Source organism: Capsicum annuum, chromosome 11 (genome assembly GCF_002878395.1).
Source record: "Capsicum annuum cultivar UCD-10X-F1 chromosome 11, UCD10Xv1.1, whole genome shotgun sequence".
In the NCBI taxonomy this organism is placed as follows: Eukaryota; Viridiplantae; Streptophyta; class Magnoliopsida; order Solanales; family Solanaceae; genus Capsicum; species Capsicum annuum.
Window position 1 is genome coordinate 167507565 of NC_061121.1, and position 21977 is coordinate 167529541.

The window sequence follows — 21977 nt, forward strand, 5'->3', positions numbered from 1 at the left end:
CCCATATAATCTCTTTTTCAGTAGAGTCGTGCCATCATTCCGACCCTACTTATATGATCTCTTTTTCAATAGGGTCGTGCCATTATTCCAACCTTACCTAATGATGACACGATCTAACTGGAAAAGAGACATTATATCATCATTCCGACCTACCTATATAAATTTCTCACATTTTGACCAGCTATAAAATCTAATAATCCGGCGCGTGAGCATGTCCGGCCAATTTTCAGTGACTTTCTTGTTCAAGATTCTCATCTCTTGATTTCGAGATGACCCATATATTTTATACCAGTTTCCAGCAATTTTCTATCGACAAATTGAGTTTTCCGACCACTTTTTCAGTTGGTTCCTTTTCAACTGTGATCGCTCAAACGTCCCGAGCACTTCTTATCAGTGTTCTTACATATATTTTTACCAAGTCTCTCACTGATCCTCGTATTAATTACATCCTTGACAAGCTTGGTACATATGACTTTTATACACAGCTTGAGGGGAGTGTTAAAATATGATTAGGAGAAGGAATAGTATACAAAATCCTATTTGGAAAAGGATTATAATGTAGTGTCTTACTTAAAAAATAGATTGGAATGTAGTGTCTAAAAATAAGGCCTCGGTGAAATAATGTAGTTACAACAATTCAAAAATATTATTCTCCAATATTTCTCACAAGGCTAAAGTTCAACCGGTTGGATCATGGATTTCCCGATATGGTATCTACATTCATTTCTCCGTGTAAATAACATTACTACAATCTAACTAAGGTTGTATGTCATAGTTGCTTTCTAAGTTGCTCGGATATCCAAAAATGTTGTCGCACCCGTGTCGGATCCTCCAAAAATAGTGGCTTTAAAAGAAGACTAACAGATACAGAAAACTATGTGTCAACAAAATTGAAAAGCCATCAAGTCAAAATGAAACTAGTAGTATACCAAAGGAATATGAACCAAAGACAAAAGTATATGTAGCGACCCTGAAAATATCATAAGGTTCTAGAACTATAGAGTGTGTTAACAAGTAATAAAAAAAATGTTTTGTGTGCGAAAGGTGACTCGGACATGATCATTAGTATACGAGGTGCATTGGAAGTGATTTAGGGTCTAATGAAAGCCCTAGGACCAATCCAAGTTGGATACTACACAACGAACTAAAGTTACATATGAGCACCTATGGTCTAACTTCAAGTGATCGCTACTTTCAACGTATAATGATTTGACTGGATAAAGATATCAAATTAAAGAACTTTGTGTCTAGTTTCCAATGCCGCAAACATTGATCAATCAAACATTCCTACAAAAAGTTATAGACATTTTACTGAATGACGTCAAGCAGGAAATCCAAGCACACATAATTGTCTCCATGCATGAGAGGTATCGCGGCCTGGGACAAAGTTATTTGAAACGAGCTTATCTAGCAAGAAATACAATCCGCAAACCTTGGCCATGAATACCATTGATGGGTCAGCGAAATTTTTGTCATTTGGGACTTGGGGTTTTGAAGGTAAAGTGGAGATTGGAGCTTGGGGATTTTTCTACCATAAAAGGTGAGTATTATTTGGTGCTTTGAGTTCATTTTACTCATCATAAACAGAATTTAACAACATTGACCATTCCAAACACTAGATTTGGCATTGAATCTTTCAAGAACCCGAGAACCACAACAACTAAGATTTTCAAGATATAGTTCAAGGCAAGGTAATTCCATCACTTGTAAAAGATGTGTGTTGAGTATTTATGATAGTAATATTTATGGGATTTTTTGTGGTTGGAATGACTGAGTGAAGAACCTTAACTTTGCCGTTAGTGGAGTTGTGTGAGCTTGGAAAGATGATAATGGTTCACGCATTTTAAATGACCAAATACAATGACCATAACAAAGTCATTAAATCATTTACTAAATTTTGGATTGTTGGAGTATGAGATGAAATAGAAAGAAATGCAAGAAAAGTTGAGAATTGAATTGTTATGAGTTGATAGTGACACAAATGAGTTTTTAAATGAAGAGAGAAGGTGATTTACAAAGATTTCACCAACAAGGAAGGATTATGAAAATGTGGAAGGTTAGCATAAGTGTAAAACACTTGGTTGGATTAATTGGTCTATGAGTTGATGAAAATGTGTTTAATTATGTAGCTTGATTGTGTTGGAGATGCTTAGTCATCAATTGGCAGTTGGAGCTGATGATGGTTGTGTAAGGGTTGAGGTATGTTGGTCTTTACACTACGAGGGAGCTTTGAACTATCTTATGATGTTTTCTAATCTTATTTTTATCCGATGTTCCCGAAGGGATAAGTGATTTTCCAGTCAACCTTATGAATTTTGAATTAATATTTTGACGGAGTTCCTATGTGCTAGAGCACAAGTTCCCATAGTTTGCTCCATTTTGTTAAATACATGATGCATTGCATAAATTATCAACTGTTTGACTTTGTAACATTGTATGTTTTATGTTATTGCCATGGTGCAGAGCAACTAGAGGAACCTCGACTAATTCCATGGGGTACCTCCTACCTCCCACCAGTATAGATAGCGGATAACTTGGACAAGTGGAAAGAAGTCTCCTAGTGTTTTTGCCTCTGTTGAAATTTGAACCTGAGACATCATGGTTCTCATCCCACTTTATTTGCCACTAGGCCACACTCTTGATGCTTTGTAAAATTTATGTTCTAATAAGAACTAAATAAGGTTGGTGCAATGCACTATGATTCTTAAATGATCTTTTGTACCAACTACCTCCCACTAGTATAGGTACCGAGTAACTCTATCCATTAAGGCTTGGACAAATAGGAACAAATCACCTAGTATTTTTGCCTCTACAGGGATTTGAACCCAAGACATCATAATATTCCACTTCGTTGGACCACTAGGTCACACTCACGATGTTTTATAAAATTTCTATTCTTATAAGAACTAAATAAGGTTTGTCAAACGCACTATGATTCTTAAAATGATTATATACTAAAAGTATGAGATGAAGCTACATGAACTATTGTATAATGCTTCAGCTACAAGTCATGAATTATAATATTCTAAATAAATTGTATATACATGCCTATTGATTGTGTTTGGCTTGGTCAACCGGGAGAGTAATCGACCACTTTAAATCCTTGATGCATCATTGCCTAGTCGATGGGGAGAATAATTGTACGTCAATGATTGAAATCTGATGTATCATTGCCTAGCTGCTGGGCGGTACGACATCCTTCGTCGATGACATCCCGACATATTCTGATTAATCGATTGTTGTATAATGATGATCTTGTGCTTGGTGTAATTAGCTTGATATTGATGCTAACACTCCCTCTGTTTCAATTTGTTTGTCTTCGTTTGACTTGACACAAAGTTTAACAAAGTAAAAAGGACTTTTGAATCTTATGGTCTTAAACTAAAGATATATACTATTGAAGTTGTGACCATCTCATTGAAAAGCTTAATCTATTAGAAAGAGCACATTTTTATTATTTAATTATATTCTCAACACGCCCCCTAATGTCCAGGCCTAATTTTTTTCTCAAGCACGTGGAAATTCTTTTTAATAACAGTGAGATTCGATCCTAGAACCTCTGCCTGCTTTGATACAATGTGAGAAATACAAGAGAAAAATATTATTGAATTGTTGCTTCTACATTATTACATTGAGACTATTTATAGACAATTCACTCCAATCCTTTTCTAAGTAGGACACTAGACCACAATCCTTTTCCAAGTAGGATTCTATATACTATTCATATTCCTACTCATATTCTAACACTCCCCCTCAAGCTGGTGCATACAGGTCAATATGTACCGAACTTGTTATAGACGTAATTAATATGAAGACTAGTGAGGGACTTGGACGCAGAAAAATTGGTAAGGAAGTCTGGGCGATTACAATTGAAAAAAGATCAAGCTGAAAAGGTGATCAGAAACATAGTAAACGTCTCCGAAAAATCGATTTTTCATTGAAGACTTGTCAAAAATTGGTATAAAATATATGGGTCATCTCGAAATCAAGAGATGAGTAGATCTTGAACAAGAAACAACAACAACAATAAACCCAGTGTATTCCCACCAAGTGGGGTCTGGATTTCGAGAAATAGGTCATAACATGCACACGTACCGAATTATTAGATTTGACGGTGGAAAAGTGGTGAATATCAGAGAAAAACTATATGGGTATGGTCAGAATGAGGGCACGACCCTCTTGGACAACAAAAACAATATGGGTACGGTCGGAATGATGGCACGACCCTACTGAAAAACAAAAATTAGACCAATCACGGTTGGTACTTCCATTTCCTCCCTCAAAAGTAAAATCTCTTATAGGGTAATTTAATAAAATAGAAACAATCATTCAGCCCCTTCCACATGGTATCAGAGCAGGACCCATCTAACCCAAATGTTGGGTCCCCAAATTAAAAATTACCCATGCACCATATGTCTAGTCTTGGGCGTGATGTGGGGTGTTAAAGAATAAGAAAAAGTCCCACATTGGTGGTTAATAAGATGGATGGTCTCTTTATAAAGCTCGAGCAATCCTCCTCCCTTTGAGCTAGCTTTTGGGGTGTGAGTTAGGCTCAAGACCTAACTTCAACATATACAATGTACCAAAATGTCTTCTAATCTTGCGGTCTTAAACATGTCATATGGAATGTTGAAATTGAAAAGTTGTCAAATTAGGAAAGAGACCCTTTTTGAAACACACTAAAACGAAATGTAAGACAAACTAATTAAAATCGAGGGTAAAATTTGTTCTAACTACTCTTGTGCTTTGCGAAAATCTCTTGAATTTATGAAAGCTCTACAATTAAAGTGAAAGACTTGATTTACAAAATGCTAAAATGGTTTTACATGCATGTTATTTTATAACTCATGTCCCATCATACGGTGGCGATGAATCATATCTGAGTACCTATCATGTATTCAGACATCCTTTATCATGTTGTAGGTAGGGTTCAGTAATGACACACGAACAAGCTAAGAACCGGTGTCATCTCTTGCCTTTGGTTCTCCCCACTTCATATCTATCGAATGGTTGTTGCTTTTGCAATTACTGTTCATTATTCATGTCATAAAGACATCATAGATAGGTTGATATATAATTTGGGTACTATATCCATGATATGCTTATTATGTTTGAAACTCCATGTTTTGGGAAAGCAAATGAAACTGATGATACTTGATCTTTGTAAAAGATATTACACATGATATGTTTAAAAAGATAAAGTTTTCATAAATGAAATAATATATAGTGTATGTGGGCAAGACTCAGGTAGAATTTTATTGGATTGCTCAGTGCAAATTAACGGCATCGGTTGGCTGCCACGTCTCAATCCGTTTTGGGGCATGACAGACTGACAGTATAGCCATCAAGAGATTTAAAGAAGCCAACAAAAGAAAAGCCTAGAGATACTTCAAATGAGCTTACCTAGTTCCAGATCGATGGGTTTCTGAACTGAGATGACATAGCCTCCAATAGAAACTTGACGAGGTTTCCTCTCTCCAATTCTTTTTCCTTCTTGAGCTCAAGATGTCGGACCTGGTTACACATGAAAAGGGAAAATACAGGTCGGTTACTCAAAATCGAGAGTATGAAAATTTGTGTGCCTCCAAAGGAAAAGTAGTGCTTTCTCGAAATAGACAATAATTCCTACACTAAATGAACTTTGACAACTTCATTATACTGCTAAAACTTAAGCAACTAAGTAGAAGATATATCTTGGAAGGGAGTTCCACAATGTTCCATCATTTCACAAGATACATCCTAACATTTGGAAGCAATAACAGCAAACATAGGGAAAATATTGTATCTCATTAGACATGATAGCATACACTGAACAGCTAAATCTCCTACATGTGTTAAATCATAAAGTGATGTCATATTCCTGAATAGAGTCACTTTCCATCAAATATCAATATTTTCCCAAGGAAAAGTTCTATTTGCGATGCATCATTTTCTTTCACAACAGCTCCATATATGAAAATCCTCAGTCATTATGGGAGACAACCATGAAAGAGAGATAGTCAATAGTGGGATTGCCATTTCATTGTTAGGAGGTGACATTCACCAGAAGATTGCATTTCAGTACAACTAAGAACATCAAATCAGAAAGTAGTTTGAACATGCAATAGAAGTCATCCTACCTTCACTGAATCCTTTTGGGATACACCAGTGTCAGTGATGATGACAAGGCATTTAAGGTCATGCTCATTAGCATATTCATACTGTTCCGTAAGGCTTGGATCACGTAGTGGAACAAATTCAGCCTGTAGAATGTTCAAAACTCATTTCATATATCAAAATGCATCCAGGCAGAATAGCGGTAATTGAACAACTAACCCTGATATTTTCTTCCCAAAGCTCTGCCAACAGTTCCATCCGCTCTATTAACAGACCACCACCTCCTCTTGAACAAACAAGAACATTGGTGACAACATCATATCTGCATGTTACTGCTGTAACTTTAGGTAAATTGCTACTTGGAAAGTGAACAAGTAGGAAATAAGGGTAAAGACAAAATAGTATCAATATCATATTTCTACTTGATGAAAACATAGAGAAAATAGCACCTGTAAGGTCTAATATCCAGAGAAGCATGTTGCAAAATTGTCTCTAAGGCAAGACTGCTCCCTGCAGCTCCTGGAGGATTCGATTTCTGGAAAAATTCATGCAGAAAATTACATATTGAGACAGACAAAAAGAATGAAACAGAAATAAATGTCATAAAATCCTAGGGATTTGGAAAATAACGATGATGCCACTTCCTCCAGCTTATTCTATTAGAAATAATTTGGCTGCAGAAGATGTTAATCAAATTAACATTCACAATATAGCATTAGAATAATAAGAAACAAGCATTTCAAAGTTTGACAAGGTAAACTCGTTTGCTGCCATTGTTGGAATAGTTATTGCACCAAAGGTTCACAAAATAGGAGACACAACATCCTTCTTTACACGGACAGTCATTCATGAATAGTAAACTGGAAAGGATGTTGAGCAATGAAGAAATTGTCAACGCCTAGAATCTCATAAAGTCACAGGAGTCTATAAAATTTCAGTGGCACCCCCACCTAAGTTGAGTCCCCTTGGGGACTCAGATGCGGGTGTCTGATACAGATGTGGATCTAGAAGTCAGACCCTTCATGATCCAAATTTTAATATTTGGGGGTCTGGACCAAGATACGGATACGAGTGAGGGGATTTAGTTAAAAATAATTCAAAAATCTAAAAATAGAGCTATACGTATAAGTTATGAGACATTATGTGGAAAACTTGTAAGGTATCCCGAGGAGAAAATAATGATGAGCGGAGAATCCCAAAAGGAGATCTAAGGGAAAGGACTAACAAAGAAATTTCTATATACAAGGTATCCCATTTTCTTCAATTTCACCTTAGCTTTTGTTTAGATTCTGGAAATCATTGTATTTGTCTCAAATTTCTCAGGCAACTTGTTTATTTCTGAAGGTTATTTGTCAGAACTCTCCTCAATCCAACATAAGTCGCGAGTATTTCAAAGACTTGGTTGCAACAAAACGATCTTGTGAGAAACAATGGAGAAAAATCATTATTGAATTGTGTATCTAGATTGTAACAATAATGTATTGTTCTGGGCAAAATATTCTAATTGCTCAGTAACCTTCAATAACTCGTATGTCACATAGGAACACTAAACACGAGAAATCATTCGCAGGGCTTAATCACATGGACTTTATTATCTTAGCATTCCTAAATCATCGTTAACTTATTCATCGTTCACGGCACGTATCACCGATTCAACAACAACAACATATCCAGTGTATCCCACAAAGTAAGATTTGGGGAAGGTAAAGTGTACGCAGTCCATACCACTAACTCAGATGAAGTAGAAAGATTGTTTCTGATAGACCCCGGCTCAAGACAAATGATAGTATAACAAGCAAAAAGTACAAACACAAACAACAAAATGGGGTAACATACCGCTAAATAACAAAAAGAAATGAGACACCCACAGTGTAATACTCTAAACTATCTATTCGAAAATCACAAACATCACCAAAACACCATGAACAAGAAACTACAAGACACGTGAATAGCACTATGACTACAGGTACATCTACAAACAAAGCACTCCTCCTAACTAGTAAAAATGTACTCATACCCACTAAAAGCTTCTACCCTAATCTGCGTCCTCCACACAATCCTATCAAGGGTCATGTCCTCCGTAAACTGTGACTACTCCATGTCATGCCTAATCGTTTCCCTCTAATATTTCTTCGACCTACCTCCACCCCGTCTGAAACAACCCATAGCCAGCCTCTCACACCTCCGTACTGGGGCATCCGTGCACTTCCTCACCACATGCCCGAACCATCTCAACCTCACTTCCCGAAACATTTCTACCGAAGTCACTCTCACCTTCTCTCGAATAATCTCACTTCTAACCATATCCCTCCTAGTAAGTTCACACATGCATCTCAACATCCTCATCTCCACTATTTCAACTTTTGGATGTAGGAGTTCTTAACTGACCAACACTCCGCTCCATACAACATAGCCGGTCAGACTGCCACAATGTAGAACTTATCTTTAAGCTTGGAAGGCACCTTCTTACCACACAATACTCCCGAAGTGAGTCTCTACTTCAACCACCCTGCACCAATACAATGCATGACATCCACGTCAATCTCTCCATTCTCCTAAACCAAAGATCCAAGATACTTGAAACTATCTCTCTTCCGAATGGTTTGAGAATCTAGCTGTATCACCAATTCACCTGATCTATTATATAGACGGTTGGCACATCCTAGTTTACCAAAGCTTCAAAAATGGCATCAAATTGGTCTGACTTGTCTATTTTGAAATATGAGTCGCCGTCTTGTGGTGGGCCCTTCCCCGAACCTTGCGAATAGCGGGAGCTTTAGTGCGTCGGGCTGCCTTTTTTTTTTTAACCATCTTAATTGGAAAGAATACTTGTTCCAGTCGCCTGACGTCGGTAATTGATCATAGTCTTGTTGTCTTAGTTAATTCAGAGTTTGAGGTCCTAGTTGGGTCTATTTTGAATTTTCGTTAATTTGTCAATGTCTTTTTTTTTGGTACCAGTGCATGAATTACAAGACCATAGCTGAAGTAATCATTCAGCAATCACAAAACTACAAGACTCTACCTAGTAGGGTATGAACTAAAATTTCAAATTCTGCATAATTGAGCTTACACCTAGAGGTTCTCTCACATGACATATATAGACTACTTCCTTTGCTAATCTTTCCTAAGTCGTCTCTCCATGCTTGACTATTCTATGGTTCCTTTCAATCCAAATAGCGTAGGAAAATTCTGTGAACACCAACTTAAACAGTTTAACATGTTGTGTTCTCCCTTTGGCTGCATCAATGATGTATTCCAACTGCCCACCCCATGTTATGTGTCCTCCGTGATTTCTAGGTAGCCAATGTTGCAGCCTCTACCATGGTTTCATAGTGAACTCACAGCTAACAAACAGGTGGTCTTTAGTTTCCTCTTTTTGGTGGCATAGTGTACATTTTGCATCCACATCCAAACCCCATTTTATCAATCCGTTCTCAACAATCACCCGTGCATTAGTAGCCACAATATGAACTTAGCTTTGGGTCTTGTTAAATTATCAAACATCAAACATTTTCATTGCATCCTCGGTTGATCCCCGAGTAATCTCAAATATAGTTGTTTGATGAGGCTTTGGTGTTTCTTGATATGATCTTTTTCAAATTCCACTATAGTTCGAGCATCAAGGATCTTTCTAACCATCCAACTGGCCTGTTTAGGGCTTGAGCATTCACAGACAGTTTGCATTTTTATGTAGAACATGTGAATCCATTTGATCCACAACTTATCCTCTTTATGAGCCACATCCCAGCAGTGTTTAGCAATAGCTGCACTGATCCACAGTTGTAAATTAATCAAATTAAGCCCTCCACATAACTTGGGACTGCATACTCTCTCCCAGGCAACCAAGGCTTTCTTGGTAATGACATTTTCAACAGACCACAAATAACTTCTGCAGTAAGCCTCTATTAGTTTAATGGCAAAATGATCTATTAAACCCTTATACTTGTATAAGTTTGTATTATGAACCCTTCTACTCACCTATTTGTCAATTGAACTCTTAAACTCAGCATAACATAATATTTTAAACCCTTTTTATGACTACTCAGCGTGAGTGATACAAACGCTACATGTGGAGTCCACGTCATTTTTTAATGCCACGTAAGAAATTAAATACTTAATAATATAATTAAATCAAATAAACACCCCCAACCATCCTGCCTCCCATCTTTTCACACACACCCCAACCAACCCCACCTCTCATCTTATTCACAGACACCCTAACCAACCTAACCTCTTATCTTCTTCACACCTAACATCATTAGATCCCTTCTCTCTCTCCTTTTATTCTTTTTTGGATTCCTTTTGCTGCGACATCAATGAAAACTAAGGAAGAAACTACAAAATGTTTCAAAAGAAAAAAAAAAAATTGTGGTGTTTTTTGATGTTTGTATCCGATTGTGGAAGGAGGGCTTGGAATTTCTTTGTGATTTTACTTTGTTTTTTCTTTAATTTAGCTTTAAAGAGTAACAAATTTTTCTTTAAACTTCGGTGAATTAGATCTGCAGTTTCTGGTTGAAGCACAATAGGGGTAGGCTGGTGAACAGTTGGGGTTGGGTAGGGTGAAGAAGATGATCAGCGGCAGCGTGGGTTTTAAGGGGAGAAGGGGGGGGCTGTAGGAGGAGGTGGAAGGAAAGAACATTTTTTTTCTTTCTAAAATTTTATGAGTGTTTATTTCTTTGATAACTTTAATATTATTTTAATAAAAATATAGTGTTCACTTGCTTCTAAACGCGTATAGTCACGCGCTATAGCCACCTCAGTCATTTTAATGCCACATAAGCTTGGTCAATGGTCAAAGAGATGTTGTTGAGTTTTACTGAGTTTAAGGGTTTAGTTGGCAAAAGGGAGAGTAGAAGTGTTCAGAATACAAACTCGTACAAGTACAAGGGTTCAATAAACCATTACACCTAGTTTAATCACCTTTACTGGCAATATGAATAACTGAACCCAGTAGGATTTTATAACAAAAAGCACTGTTTGTATCAGTTAGGCCCTGCCAGCATAAGTTAGCTTTTTGGCAGTCCAAGAAGTGATTCAAGCAAGGATTTTATCAATCAAAGGTTGTCACTGTGCAGTTGTAAGCTTGACAAAGGAATGCCCAATTACTTAAAAGGAAAGTCACCCCTAACGTAGCCACAATGTTGGATAATGGTCTCCTGTTGTTGCTGATTCACTCCTCCTATGTAGATTGAACTCTTGCTGAGGTTGGGTTGTAATCTAGAGGCTCTAGAGAATTGATCAAAGACCTGCTGCAGTACTTCAATAGAGGATAGATCCCCTCTAGGAGACAATAATATATCATCCGCAAAGCTAAGATGTGAAATGCCAAGAGGTTTACATTTCAGATGAAACTTGTACTCTTGATTCTTTGCCAAATTATTCAGCCCTCTACTGAGATATTACATGGCTAATGCAAAGTGGCAGGGAGACATGGGTCCCCTTGCCTCAATTCTTTAGCAGCTGGGAAGGGTTGTGTGGGTTCCTCATTTATAAGAATAGAGTAGCTGTCTTAACACACTCCATGACCCATGCTATGTTATTCCCATGAAACCTAAGCTCTTCCATTATCTGCTCCGAGTAAATCCATTCCACTAAGTCATACGCCCTTTTTCAGATCAATTTTAATCATGCACCGAGGTGAAATATTTTTCCTGTGCATTCAAGGTGCACTTAGATATTCTTGATAAAAAATCAATCTGATTGTTTTCCATTTTTCATGCCTTCCATGTTGAATCCAAACCAATTTGGGGTTCCTATCAGCATTTTTCATAGTGTGATAATGCACCTGAACATTTATCTCCTCTACTTAGGCAGTTCATGAACTTTTATGTGATCATTCCTTGTATGCCATGTCCTTGTACCTCTCAACAAAATATGGGGCAGCTGAGAGGAAGAATAGACATCTCATTAAAACAGCTCAAACCTTACTCATACAATTCCATGTTCAGTTACATTTTTGGAAGATGTCTTCCTCAACAATATTTCACGATATGCGTATGTATTATTGTTGTTTTTAAATTTCTGTTAGTCAATAGCGCATACACATGCTGATAGCAATATGTAGAAAATAATGGGAGATGCAATTGGCTAATGTTAGCACTTCCTTTATACCATTTTTTGCAACTTTATGATTTACGTAATGCACAACACAAAGCATGATCATCTGAAAAATTCTCTGAACCTCAGTGCAGCTTAATTGGTCCCTATTTTAGAAAGAAGTTCACCAACAAGAAGACTAGGTTCCAGTTTGAGATTACAGAGGTACCTGCATTGCCTTCTCAACTAATTATTACTAGCAGGCAATTTTATTCTACCCCAATTGGTGTGTACCCAGAGCAGAAAAGAGAGACATCAACATCTGCTCAAGGATTTCGATATTTTTAATGGGGAAAAAGCCAAAAACGCTGATTCTGTCACACCAAAAGTATAGGATGTACCTAATATATGCAGAAATGCAACATCTTGTCCAATACTAAGGAAAAAGAATTTTCTCTTTACCCTATTACGGCAGAACATACGTCCAGCCAAGAGAAATAAACATATGAGTTCACCTTATCAAAAAAAGAAAAAAAGAAAGAAGTATACATATGAGTTCATGTTTTGTATAAGAGCAAGGAATGTAGAAAGAAAAAAATGATGAAACAAAACTTTCCAGAAACCTACTTACATATTCCAAATCTCCACTTTGGTGGAGCAGGTAGTCATATCGACCACCTACTGCAAGCAATGTTCCTTCCATTAGTGATCCAGGATGGTCATCTTTTCTTAAATATATCTACACAAATAAAACATTGCAATGAGTAGACGAAATATAAGTAGTTCAGAGACTCTTTTTGGTTTTCTTGGGGGGTTTCGTACATGTAGATAAAGCTTGTGAAAGTTTTAAATTCATAGAATTGCTCTTAACGTATTTGCATGTTGGAGTTCAACGTAAGAGCTTGTGAATCATTATGTCAGAACTCAGAAGTACAAGTATTTACACAATTATAAGAGGCTTTATCAAAGGTAGGAACATGTTGACTGTATTAATTAATTAGCATGACTATAGGATATTTTTTTTATCTTTTCCTAGCATAATGATAGCAATAGAATATTTCCTTTTATTGCTGACTGTCTTTCCTTAATTAGTTAGGATTTACTTGTATAAACAACCCTTCTCATGGGATGTAAATACATACTGAAAGAAGCCTTTTCTTCTTCCTCAAATTCTACATGGTATGAGAGAGATCAAGTTTTTCTTCCTCCTAGTGGCAGTTCGTTGCTCAGACCCTTTCCAGTAAGTTTTTTAAGAAACTAACACCACCACGGGGTCTATCAATCTCCGGAGACCAAACCCAGCAAGACAAACTGGCAGGCGCCAGCGACACGTCCAACCCACACACCGGTGGGTCAAGCCTCTTTCAGCCATCTTTTCAAGCAGATCCTGGTTCCTTAGGAGTCTTCCAATTATTCCGAGCCTGCCCACCAAGTTTCATTGTGGAGACGCAATGCTTAATCCAACGAATCTATTTCTACCCAAAACCCATCCCTTCCGGTGTGTTCAGCAAATATCCCCAATTGACATTATCACATGCTTTCTCTTTGTCTAACTTGCAGAGTATGCTTATTCTGGTTCAATCTGGAACCCACTGCATCCACAATCAGTCTTCCCTGAATGAAGGCCATTTTTTGTGAATCCATAAGCTTAGCAATAATTCCTTATAATCTCTATCAGAACTTTAGAAAATATCTTGTAAATACTGCCTATTAGACTGATAGGCCTGAAGTCCCTAAGCTCATCAACATGTTTTCTCTTTGGAATAAGGGCAATGCAAGAGACATTGAAACTATTTTGAAAATACTAATATCCAAAAGTTACAATAGCATAGAAAAAAATTAATATTTCCTTTATAATGTATCTTAGAATGCCAATTAATGCAATAAATATACTCATTGTGTTTATCATAGTCACGTGATGCACCACTCTAATAGTGAAGAGGCACATGAAAATTTTTATTTTAAATTGGAATCAATAATTGGTTTTGGTGAACAATTAAGTTTATGTAACTTAATAGATTAAATTTGGAATATATAACTCTTGTCGTTGAAGTAAGCCTTAGCTTACGGACTTCCAAAGAACAAGTACGCCCTATGGGCAAGACTTGACACTACCACATTGTATCTTGATTTATGAAGTACTCTTTAACTCGTGCCTTAGAGGCAAACTTAGCCAAAGGACTTCCAATCAACAAGTTACGTGAGAAGTCCCATGGGTAAGAGTTGAAACTACCTCATTCTATCTTAATTAATGAGATACTTCATGACTCTTGCCTTAGAGGCAACACTTAGCCCAAGGATTTCCAAAGATCAAGTTACGCCCATTGGTAGGGGTGTCAATGGTTCAGTTCTGTAGGTTATTTTTAAAACATTGTATCACAATAATTTTTTGTTACTCTATGACGTATAACTAAAATTAGACTTCTTGAAACCGTCCCAAACATCATGGTTTTTATATGGTTCGATTAATTTTTGGTTATTCAAACATCTAAGGGCTATCACAATAGATAAAATTTGATAAAATAAAATATAAATCCAAAAGGTACAATACCATAAAAAGAAAATAATTTCTCTCTATAATATATCCTAAAATTCCAATTAAGAAAAGAAAATACTCATTATGTTTATCATAATCACATGATGCACCACTCTTACTATGAAAATGTTTACGAAAATTTAAAATTGATTTTGTTGAACAACTAAATTTGTATTATTTGTTAGATTAAATTTGGAATTTATAACTTTTGTGGTAGTGGCAAAACTTAGCTCACGGACTTCCAAACAATAAGTTACACCCCAAGACAAGAGTTGGCACTATCTCATTGTGTCTTAATTTATGAAGTACTCTATAACCCTTGCCTAGAGGCAAAACTTCGCGCAAAGACTTCCAAACAACAAATTACACCCCATGGGCAAGAATTAACACTAAATCGTTGTGTCACGATTTATGAGATGTTCAATAAAGTTACATTAGAGGCAACAGTACCGGACCTTCACCGGAACGGCGCGATTCTGGTCACGGAACGGTAACGTTCCGCTCCGATACCAGTTAGAACTGGTAAATCCGGTACCCGCCGGTTCATAATTCGGTATCAGTGCAGAAAGCGGATTTTTACCGCTAGACCCGGTTTCGATCCGGCATCGGCCCGGTAACAATCGAGACGACGGATCTTTTTTTTTTCTTTTTTTTTAACCTTCAATGTTGTTATATTAGTTGGGGTAATTGGGGGGGAGGGGGGCAACCAAAGGCTATTTTGACCCCCTTACCCCCACCTAAGTTGCTCGAACTCTTGGAAAATGTCATGGGATGCGTGTTGGATACTTCAAAGTAGTGCATTTTCGGGGGATCCAACAAGGGTGCGGCAACATATTTGGAGAGTCCGAACAACTTAGCCCCTCAATACTCCAGTACAAAATTTTCACTATAAATACCCCCTTATTTCTATTATTTTTCTAACAAATGTTTTCAAAATCTCTTCAATGTATCAAACTCTAAAAATCTCTTTATTATCTCTTAATATTTATAATTATTGTATTAGCTAATTGGAGTGGAAGATTTTTTTTGAAGATATTACAGCCTTCAATTATCATCTTTTAATTCCGACATTTGGTATACGTCTACTTTTACGCAAACGTTCGGTATATTCGTTCCAACTTTAATCTCTCTTTTTGTTTACTTTAGTTTTTATATTTTTGCTTTTTAGTATCTATATTTGTTTACTTTCACAAATTTTTTATTTCTAATATTTATATTGTTTGTTTTAATATTTTAGTTGTATTTAAATTTAATTATGGATACCAATAAAAACAGTAGTAGTAAGAAAACAATCTTTGGTAACATTTTTCGTAGAAGTTAAAAAATAGTGCTACTATTAGTTTATTACCGCTTAAATTTAGTAACGTTCATGAAACTTCATTATCACGGCCTAATGGTTTCGATGTTGGTGCCGGTATGGAATTAGATCATGAGACGCTAAGTAAGCGTTATGATAATTTTGAGGAAAACTTATCGGAAGAAGACAATATAGAAGAACAAGAGTTAGGTGAAACCTCTACCCCTACTAGTCTTGTTACGGAATTAATGGAAGAAGTGAAGAAGTTCCCCCCTTTACTGGAATTTACTAGGGCCAAAAGTACTGAACGTACTAAAAGGTCTTTAGTTTGGAATTTTTTGGAGCATGATAGGACAAAAAATATTGTTACTTGTAATAAATGCAAGAAAGTTATGAAACATGTGACCGGGGGAAACAATGACGGGACCAGGTTGCTAAGTAAGCATTTCAGGAAATGTAATAAAGAATTTATTCGTCTGGAAAATGAAGTTAAGGCTAAAAAAATGGTACACCATTGTCGAAAGAATCTGTAGGAGGTAATATGGTTCAGACTCGTTTAAATATGTATAACCCGACTTGTCCAAGCTCATCATCTACATATAGTGAAGATGTAGATAGAGAAGAATTAGCGAAAATGGATGTTACGGGTTTGTCTTATAGTTTTTCTTCATATCCCGATTTATTCATTCTACTCAACGAGTATATAATCCCTTTTTTAAAGGTTTTTCACGAAATACAATCAAAAATGATATTTTTAAATATCAAGCTGAATATTGTCATTTTCTTCGTTGCTGATTTAGTAACTTTGATGGTAAAATATCTATTACTTCTGATATAGGTCATAGTATTAACGGTAATGATTATTTTACTCTCACGGCTCATTGAATTGATCACCATTGGAACATGCATAAAAGAATTATTGCTTATAAATATGTTGACGAGACTAAAACCAGTTGCTATATAGCTGGTATAATATAGAAAAGCTTGAAATAATTTTAAACTTATTGATAAAATTATGACATGCACATTAGATAATATTTCTAATAATTTGAAAGCTATTGATTTTTTAAAAGGTAGACTATGTCCTATAGATGATTATTTTCATCTTAAATGTACTGCATATATTTTAAATTTGATAGTAAAAGACAGGGTTGAGTTGTTTGGGTTGTTTTAAAGTTCGAGTTGCTTGTAGTTTTATTTTTTAAAAAAAAAAAAAAAAAGGCTATAATGGATGATTTTAAACGTCGTCGTGGAGAATGTGAAATTCCATATGTAAAATTTCTAAGAGAAATTCCTACAAGATGGAATTCTTTATATCAAATGCTTGAAGTTGCTTATGTATATCATGACCCTATACAATTAGTTTATAATGCTCATATTCGAATCTTGATTAAAGACTATGTGATAATGATTGGACTGAAATAGAAAAACTTTATAAATTTTTGGAAACTTTTTATCAAGTTACGAATACAGTATCTGTTCAATATACTCCAACTAATTCTTCTGTTTTAGTAAATATTACTGTTGTTTCTAAAATACTTGCTGAATATAAAAAATTTCTTTTTTTAAAGAATCAAGTGAAGCTATGATTGATAAATTTAAAAAATATTTTTTTTCTATTCCACAAATTTATTTGACAACTACTTTATTTAACCCATTTTTCAAGAAATTGGTGTAATGATGATGGTTCAAAAAAATTACAAGGATTTAGAAATTGAACTTCATAAAAAGCCATCAGTTGAAACTTGTTGTGCTAACACAGTACCTAAAGCTAGGAGCTTATATAACTTCCATCAAGTTATGGAACAAATTGTTTTGCTAGCCAAACCTCCTACTTCAAAGTGTAGACATGATGATTTAGATGACGAAATGGGTGAAGGACTTGGTCTTCAATGATTTTGATTCGTATCTTTCTCAAGATTGAAAAAATATTAAAGATGCAAATGGACAACTTCAAATTTTAGCATGGTGAAAGACCTATATCAAACGATTTCCAACGCTTTCAAGAGTGGTTCGAGATATCCTAGCAAGTCTAGCTGGTTCGAGATATGCTAGCAAGTCTAGCGTCTTCAACTGCTTTGGAGCAAGCTTTTCGCTCGAAAAGATTTATAATTGGAGATCATCGATACTCATTAGCAAAGAATAGTTTGGAGATTTTGATATTATTTAGAGATTAGATCAATGCCAAACGATGAAATTTTGAGCTCCAAAATTATCACCCCAAATTGAAGATGAAATAGATGAAATATTTGAGGAAAACAGTGATGATAGAATGGAAGCAATGGAGGAACAAGGTGAAGGACCAATTCCAAAAAATATGTCCGACGAATAAATAGCTACGTTACAACTAGAATATTTTGGACGTTATAGATATTAATAAAATTATAGTGTAGAGATCTAATTCAAACAGAACCTTTCCTAGAAGGTGGCTGCATAGATTCGATTCACTTTTAATATTTGTAATACACGTACAATGTACGAAATTTGAATAAATATATAGGCTATTCGCATTAATTTTATTTTAAAATTTGTCTTTTATTTGATGCAATTAAACTTGAAAAAATTATAAAGTTTATATTTGTAATTTTAAAGTTATGAAAAAATAAACTTGAATGGTTTAACTTAATAAAGTTATGAAAAGGTTTATAAACTCTTATCAGTTAATGTTATAAAATTTTCATAAGTCAAGTTTAATATTTTTTTAACAAGTTTTTGAAAATAAAAATTTATAAGTTTTGTTTAACTTTATAAAGTTAGGAAAAGGTTTATAAACTCTTATAAGTTAATGTTATAAAATTTTCATAAGTCAAGTTTAGTACTTTTTTAACAAGTTTTTGAAAATAAAAATTTATAAGTCAAAAACTTATAAATTTTTATAAGTTAGGAAAAGTATTATAAATTCTTATAAGTTAAATGTTATAAAATTTTTATAAGTCAAGTTTAATACCTTTTTTACAAGTTTTTGAAAAAAAAATTATAAGTCAAAGACTTATAAATTTCAATAACGTTCGAAAAAAAATGTATTTATATAACAAAAAAATTTAAGAAGATAAAAAAAATTTAAGTTTTAAAACAAACTGCTATTATAATTTTATAATTTAAATTAACAAAAAAGGTTAAAACCCGAATTCTGGTCCGACCTAGGACGAAACACTATGAAATTCCGGTACACCCCATATCGGTAGTATGGATTCCGGTACAACACACCATCATAGTGGACCCGTTACCGGATCCGGTTCTGGTAACACCATTCTGGCAGTGTCGATACCGGTCTGTTGCCAGTCCTAGGCAAGAGTTAGCCCAAGAACTTTAAAACATGTAACGCCAAATGGGTAAGACTTGACACTATAACATTGTGTCTTGATTTATGAGATGCCCCATAACTCTTGTCTTAAATCTTAACGGCATAAGTTGGCCCAAGGATTTCAAACAAGAAGTAACGTTGTAATTCCCCGTACCTTTTCTAGCTAAAATTCGTCCCTAAAATATTAAGGGATAGCTTCCAAAATGAAGAAAAATTATTTCGTGTAGAATTTTTCAGATTTAGACCTACCATTGTGTGGGAAATTTAATAAGCTTTCCAACGATCTAAGATTCGCCCAAATCCGACACTCGGTGAAGAAGTTATGGCATTTTTAAGTTGACATGCGCCACTTGGGCACTTAGCGCGTCGCGGAGAAGGCAAAATCCGAAATTGTCAAATTCCAGTGGCCCTCCGCGATAGCCCCGCATCGCGGAGAAGCCCATTTTCCCAATTGTCCTATTCCAGTGAGATTTCGCGATTCTGGCGCGTTGCGCCAAGGGCCAAAATGGCAATCCAAGGGGCACGGCGATTGTGGCGCATCGCGATGAACGCCCAGTTCCCGCTTTTCCTTTTCCAGAGAGCCACCGCGATAGTGGCGCATCGCGGTGGCCCAGTAAATCGAGATTTTTGATCGATTTCCAGGTAAGATTTAAAGTTTAATAAGGGCATTTTGGTCAATCCCCAGGGCCCCAATCCATCCAAAACACATCATTAAGCATATACCAGAGCACTTTATGCTTATTTCATCACTTTTCTCTCAAAAGAAAACCCTAAATCATCAAAACTCCTTCTCCAAGAAACCCAATTCTTCCATTAATTCTCCAAGAAAATTCAAGATTAAGGATTCCCAAAACAAGAAATCTAAGAATTCATCTTCAAAGCATCAATAGAGATCCAAGATTGAAGTTTTAGCATCTAGTTCATCAATTGAGGTATGTGGGGTTATGAACAAGGATACTCTTTTCATCCTTGTGCCCAAAACTTATTTTAATTACGAATTTACTGAATTTTATATAATCTCCTATGAAATTGAAGTTAGGGTTTACACCCATTAATGTTATTTACAAGCTTAAGAGATTTCCATGATTTAGAAGTTGAATTACATGATAATGTTCATATTTTCATGCATATTGCAGAAATTTCCAAATTTTGAATTCAATTATCAATGTTTACATTATCAAGCATGAACATTTTGATGTTTTAACGTGATATTGATACATGGGTCATTAAGCCCTAATTAAAGATTGTTATTGCAAGAATTGTTGTGCTATAAGCACCCTATGACTAGATTCCTTTCAAATTATTGATAAAGATTTGACATTTTGATCTCAGAATAGATATGAAATCCACTTTACAGATTCAAATTACAGATTTAGCTTTGCAGATATACGATTGATTTTCATTATAAACCAATAGATTATTTTAAAAGTGGATTTCCATCAGAATGAATATACAGATTTAATGGGAGTAGTATTTAGCACCGAGATGGGTACGTTACTACGGTTTCATACCCTAGAACTACGTGCCAACATAGACTTTAGATTGTTCCCACTTCTACGTGGATGATGGATATGTGATCACTTAGATAGGTTATACTCCCTGGCAAGAGTATGACTCCTCTCCCCAACGTGAGGATTCCTCCTTAGGGGGACAAAAACGTTGGACTCCATGAATGCTCATATGGTTTGTAGGTTAGAAAAACCTCCCTACTAGTAAAGAAAAGCTTTGAAAGAATTCCCTTCAGATAAAGTATTTTTTTCATGCAGAATGAGTTTTTAGATTTCACTTAGCCTATATGATTTGAGAATAAGAACAGAATACAAATTTCAGAACTTAGTGCAATGGCTCAAAAGAATTATATTATGTGCTTTACTATTCATGATTTATGATCTTCAGATTTCAGAATATTCAAGCCTATGTGGGTCATTTACATTTAGCATGCATTATTTTATAAATTATGATGATATTGCTTACTTATTGCATTCACCCCCATATACTCAGTACATCATCAAAGTATTGATCCACATATACGTCTATGTGCTACATTGTCTCATAATGTAGGTTCAGGTGCTCAGTCTCAGCAGCGTGAGTGATTTTCGACCATCTCACCTACATCCCGCAGTTGGTGAGTCCTTATAGTTCGGGAACTTAGCTATTCAGATTTTCAGTTTATTAGTAGATGTTTCATTATTCATTTCAGACAGTTTGAGACAGCTGGGGCCTGTCCCAGTGACTCTCTAGACTCAGTAGAGGCTTGTCGGACTACTAGATTCAGTTTTTGACTTTTGATTCAGTATTCAGATTTTTCAATATTGTTTTACCAAAACTTGTGAGATTAGTATGTTTCAGATAAGATTTACGCATTTATTATGTTTTCATATTCATATTTCCCCTATGTTGAGATTCAAATTTAGAAGAAAAGCAGTCAGGGTTAGCTCAGGACTACTTGTAGTTCGGAGCACCGTGTGCCGTCCCAGAAATCAAATTCCGGAGCGTTACATACGCCCAATATCCAAGACAAATGTGAAGAAGAATGATTTTACATAGTTAAGGAACATATGTACTTTTTCCAAGTCTTCCTCAAGTATATCTCTTTAATTCCCTCCTTCCTTTCCATTTTCTAAAAACAATTACCATCAAGATTCTTGCCAATTCCAACATCTTCGAAAACTTATTTTTTCTTGATCCACTAATTGAAATTTCAAGAA

At 35.5% G+C, this 21977-nt stretch overlaps 1 protein-coding gene across 8 annotated transcripts in view; it reads right to left on the minus strand.

The window, feature by feature from the left end:
* LOC107854404 (eIF-2-alpha kinase GCN2) overlaps window positions 1-21977 on the minus strand; it is a 105159-nt gene that overhangs the window by 4585 nt on the left and 78597 nt on the right. For 7 of the 8 annotated variants that reach the window (XM_047399065.1, XM_047399064.1, XM_047399067.1 and 4 more), the window contains 5 exons: window positions 12764-12871; window positions 6546-6631; window positions 6316-6418; window positions 6120-6242; window positions 5404-5514 (listed from right to left, as the gene is read on the minus strand). In XM_047399065.1, coding sequence (XP_047255021.1) covers window positions 5404-5514; window positions 6120-6242; window positions 6316-6418; window positions 6546-6631; window positions 12764-12871 — 531 coding nt within the window. Of the gene's footprint in view, window positions 1-5403; window positions 5515-6119; window positions 6243-6315; window positions 6429-6545; window positions 6632-12763; window positions 12872-21977 lie in introns of those variants that run through there. The other variant, XR_007046897.1, reaches the window with a different exon arrangement.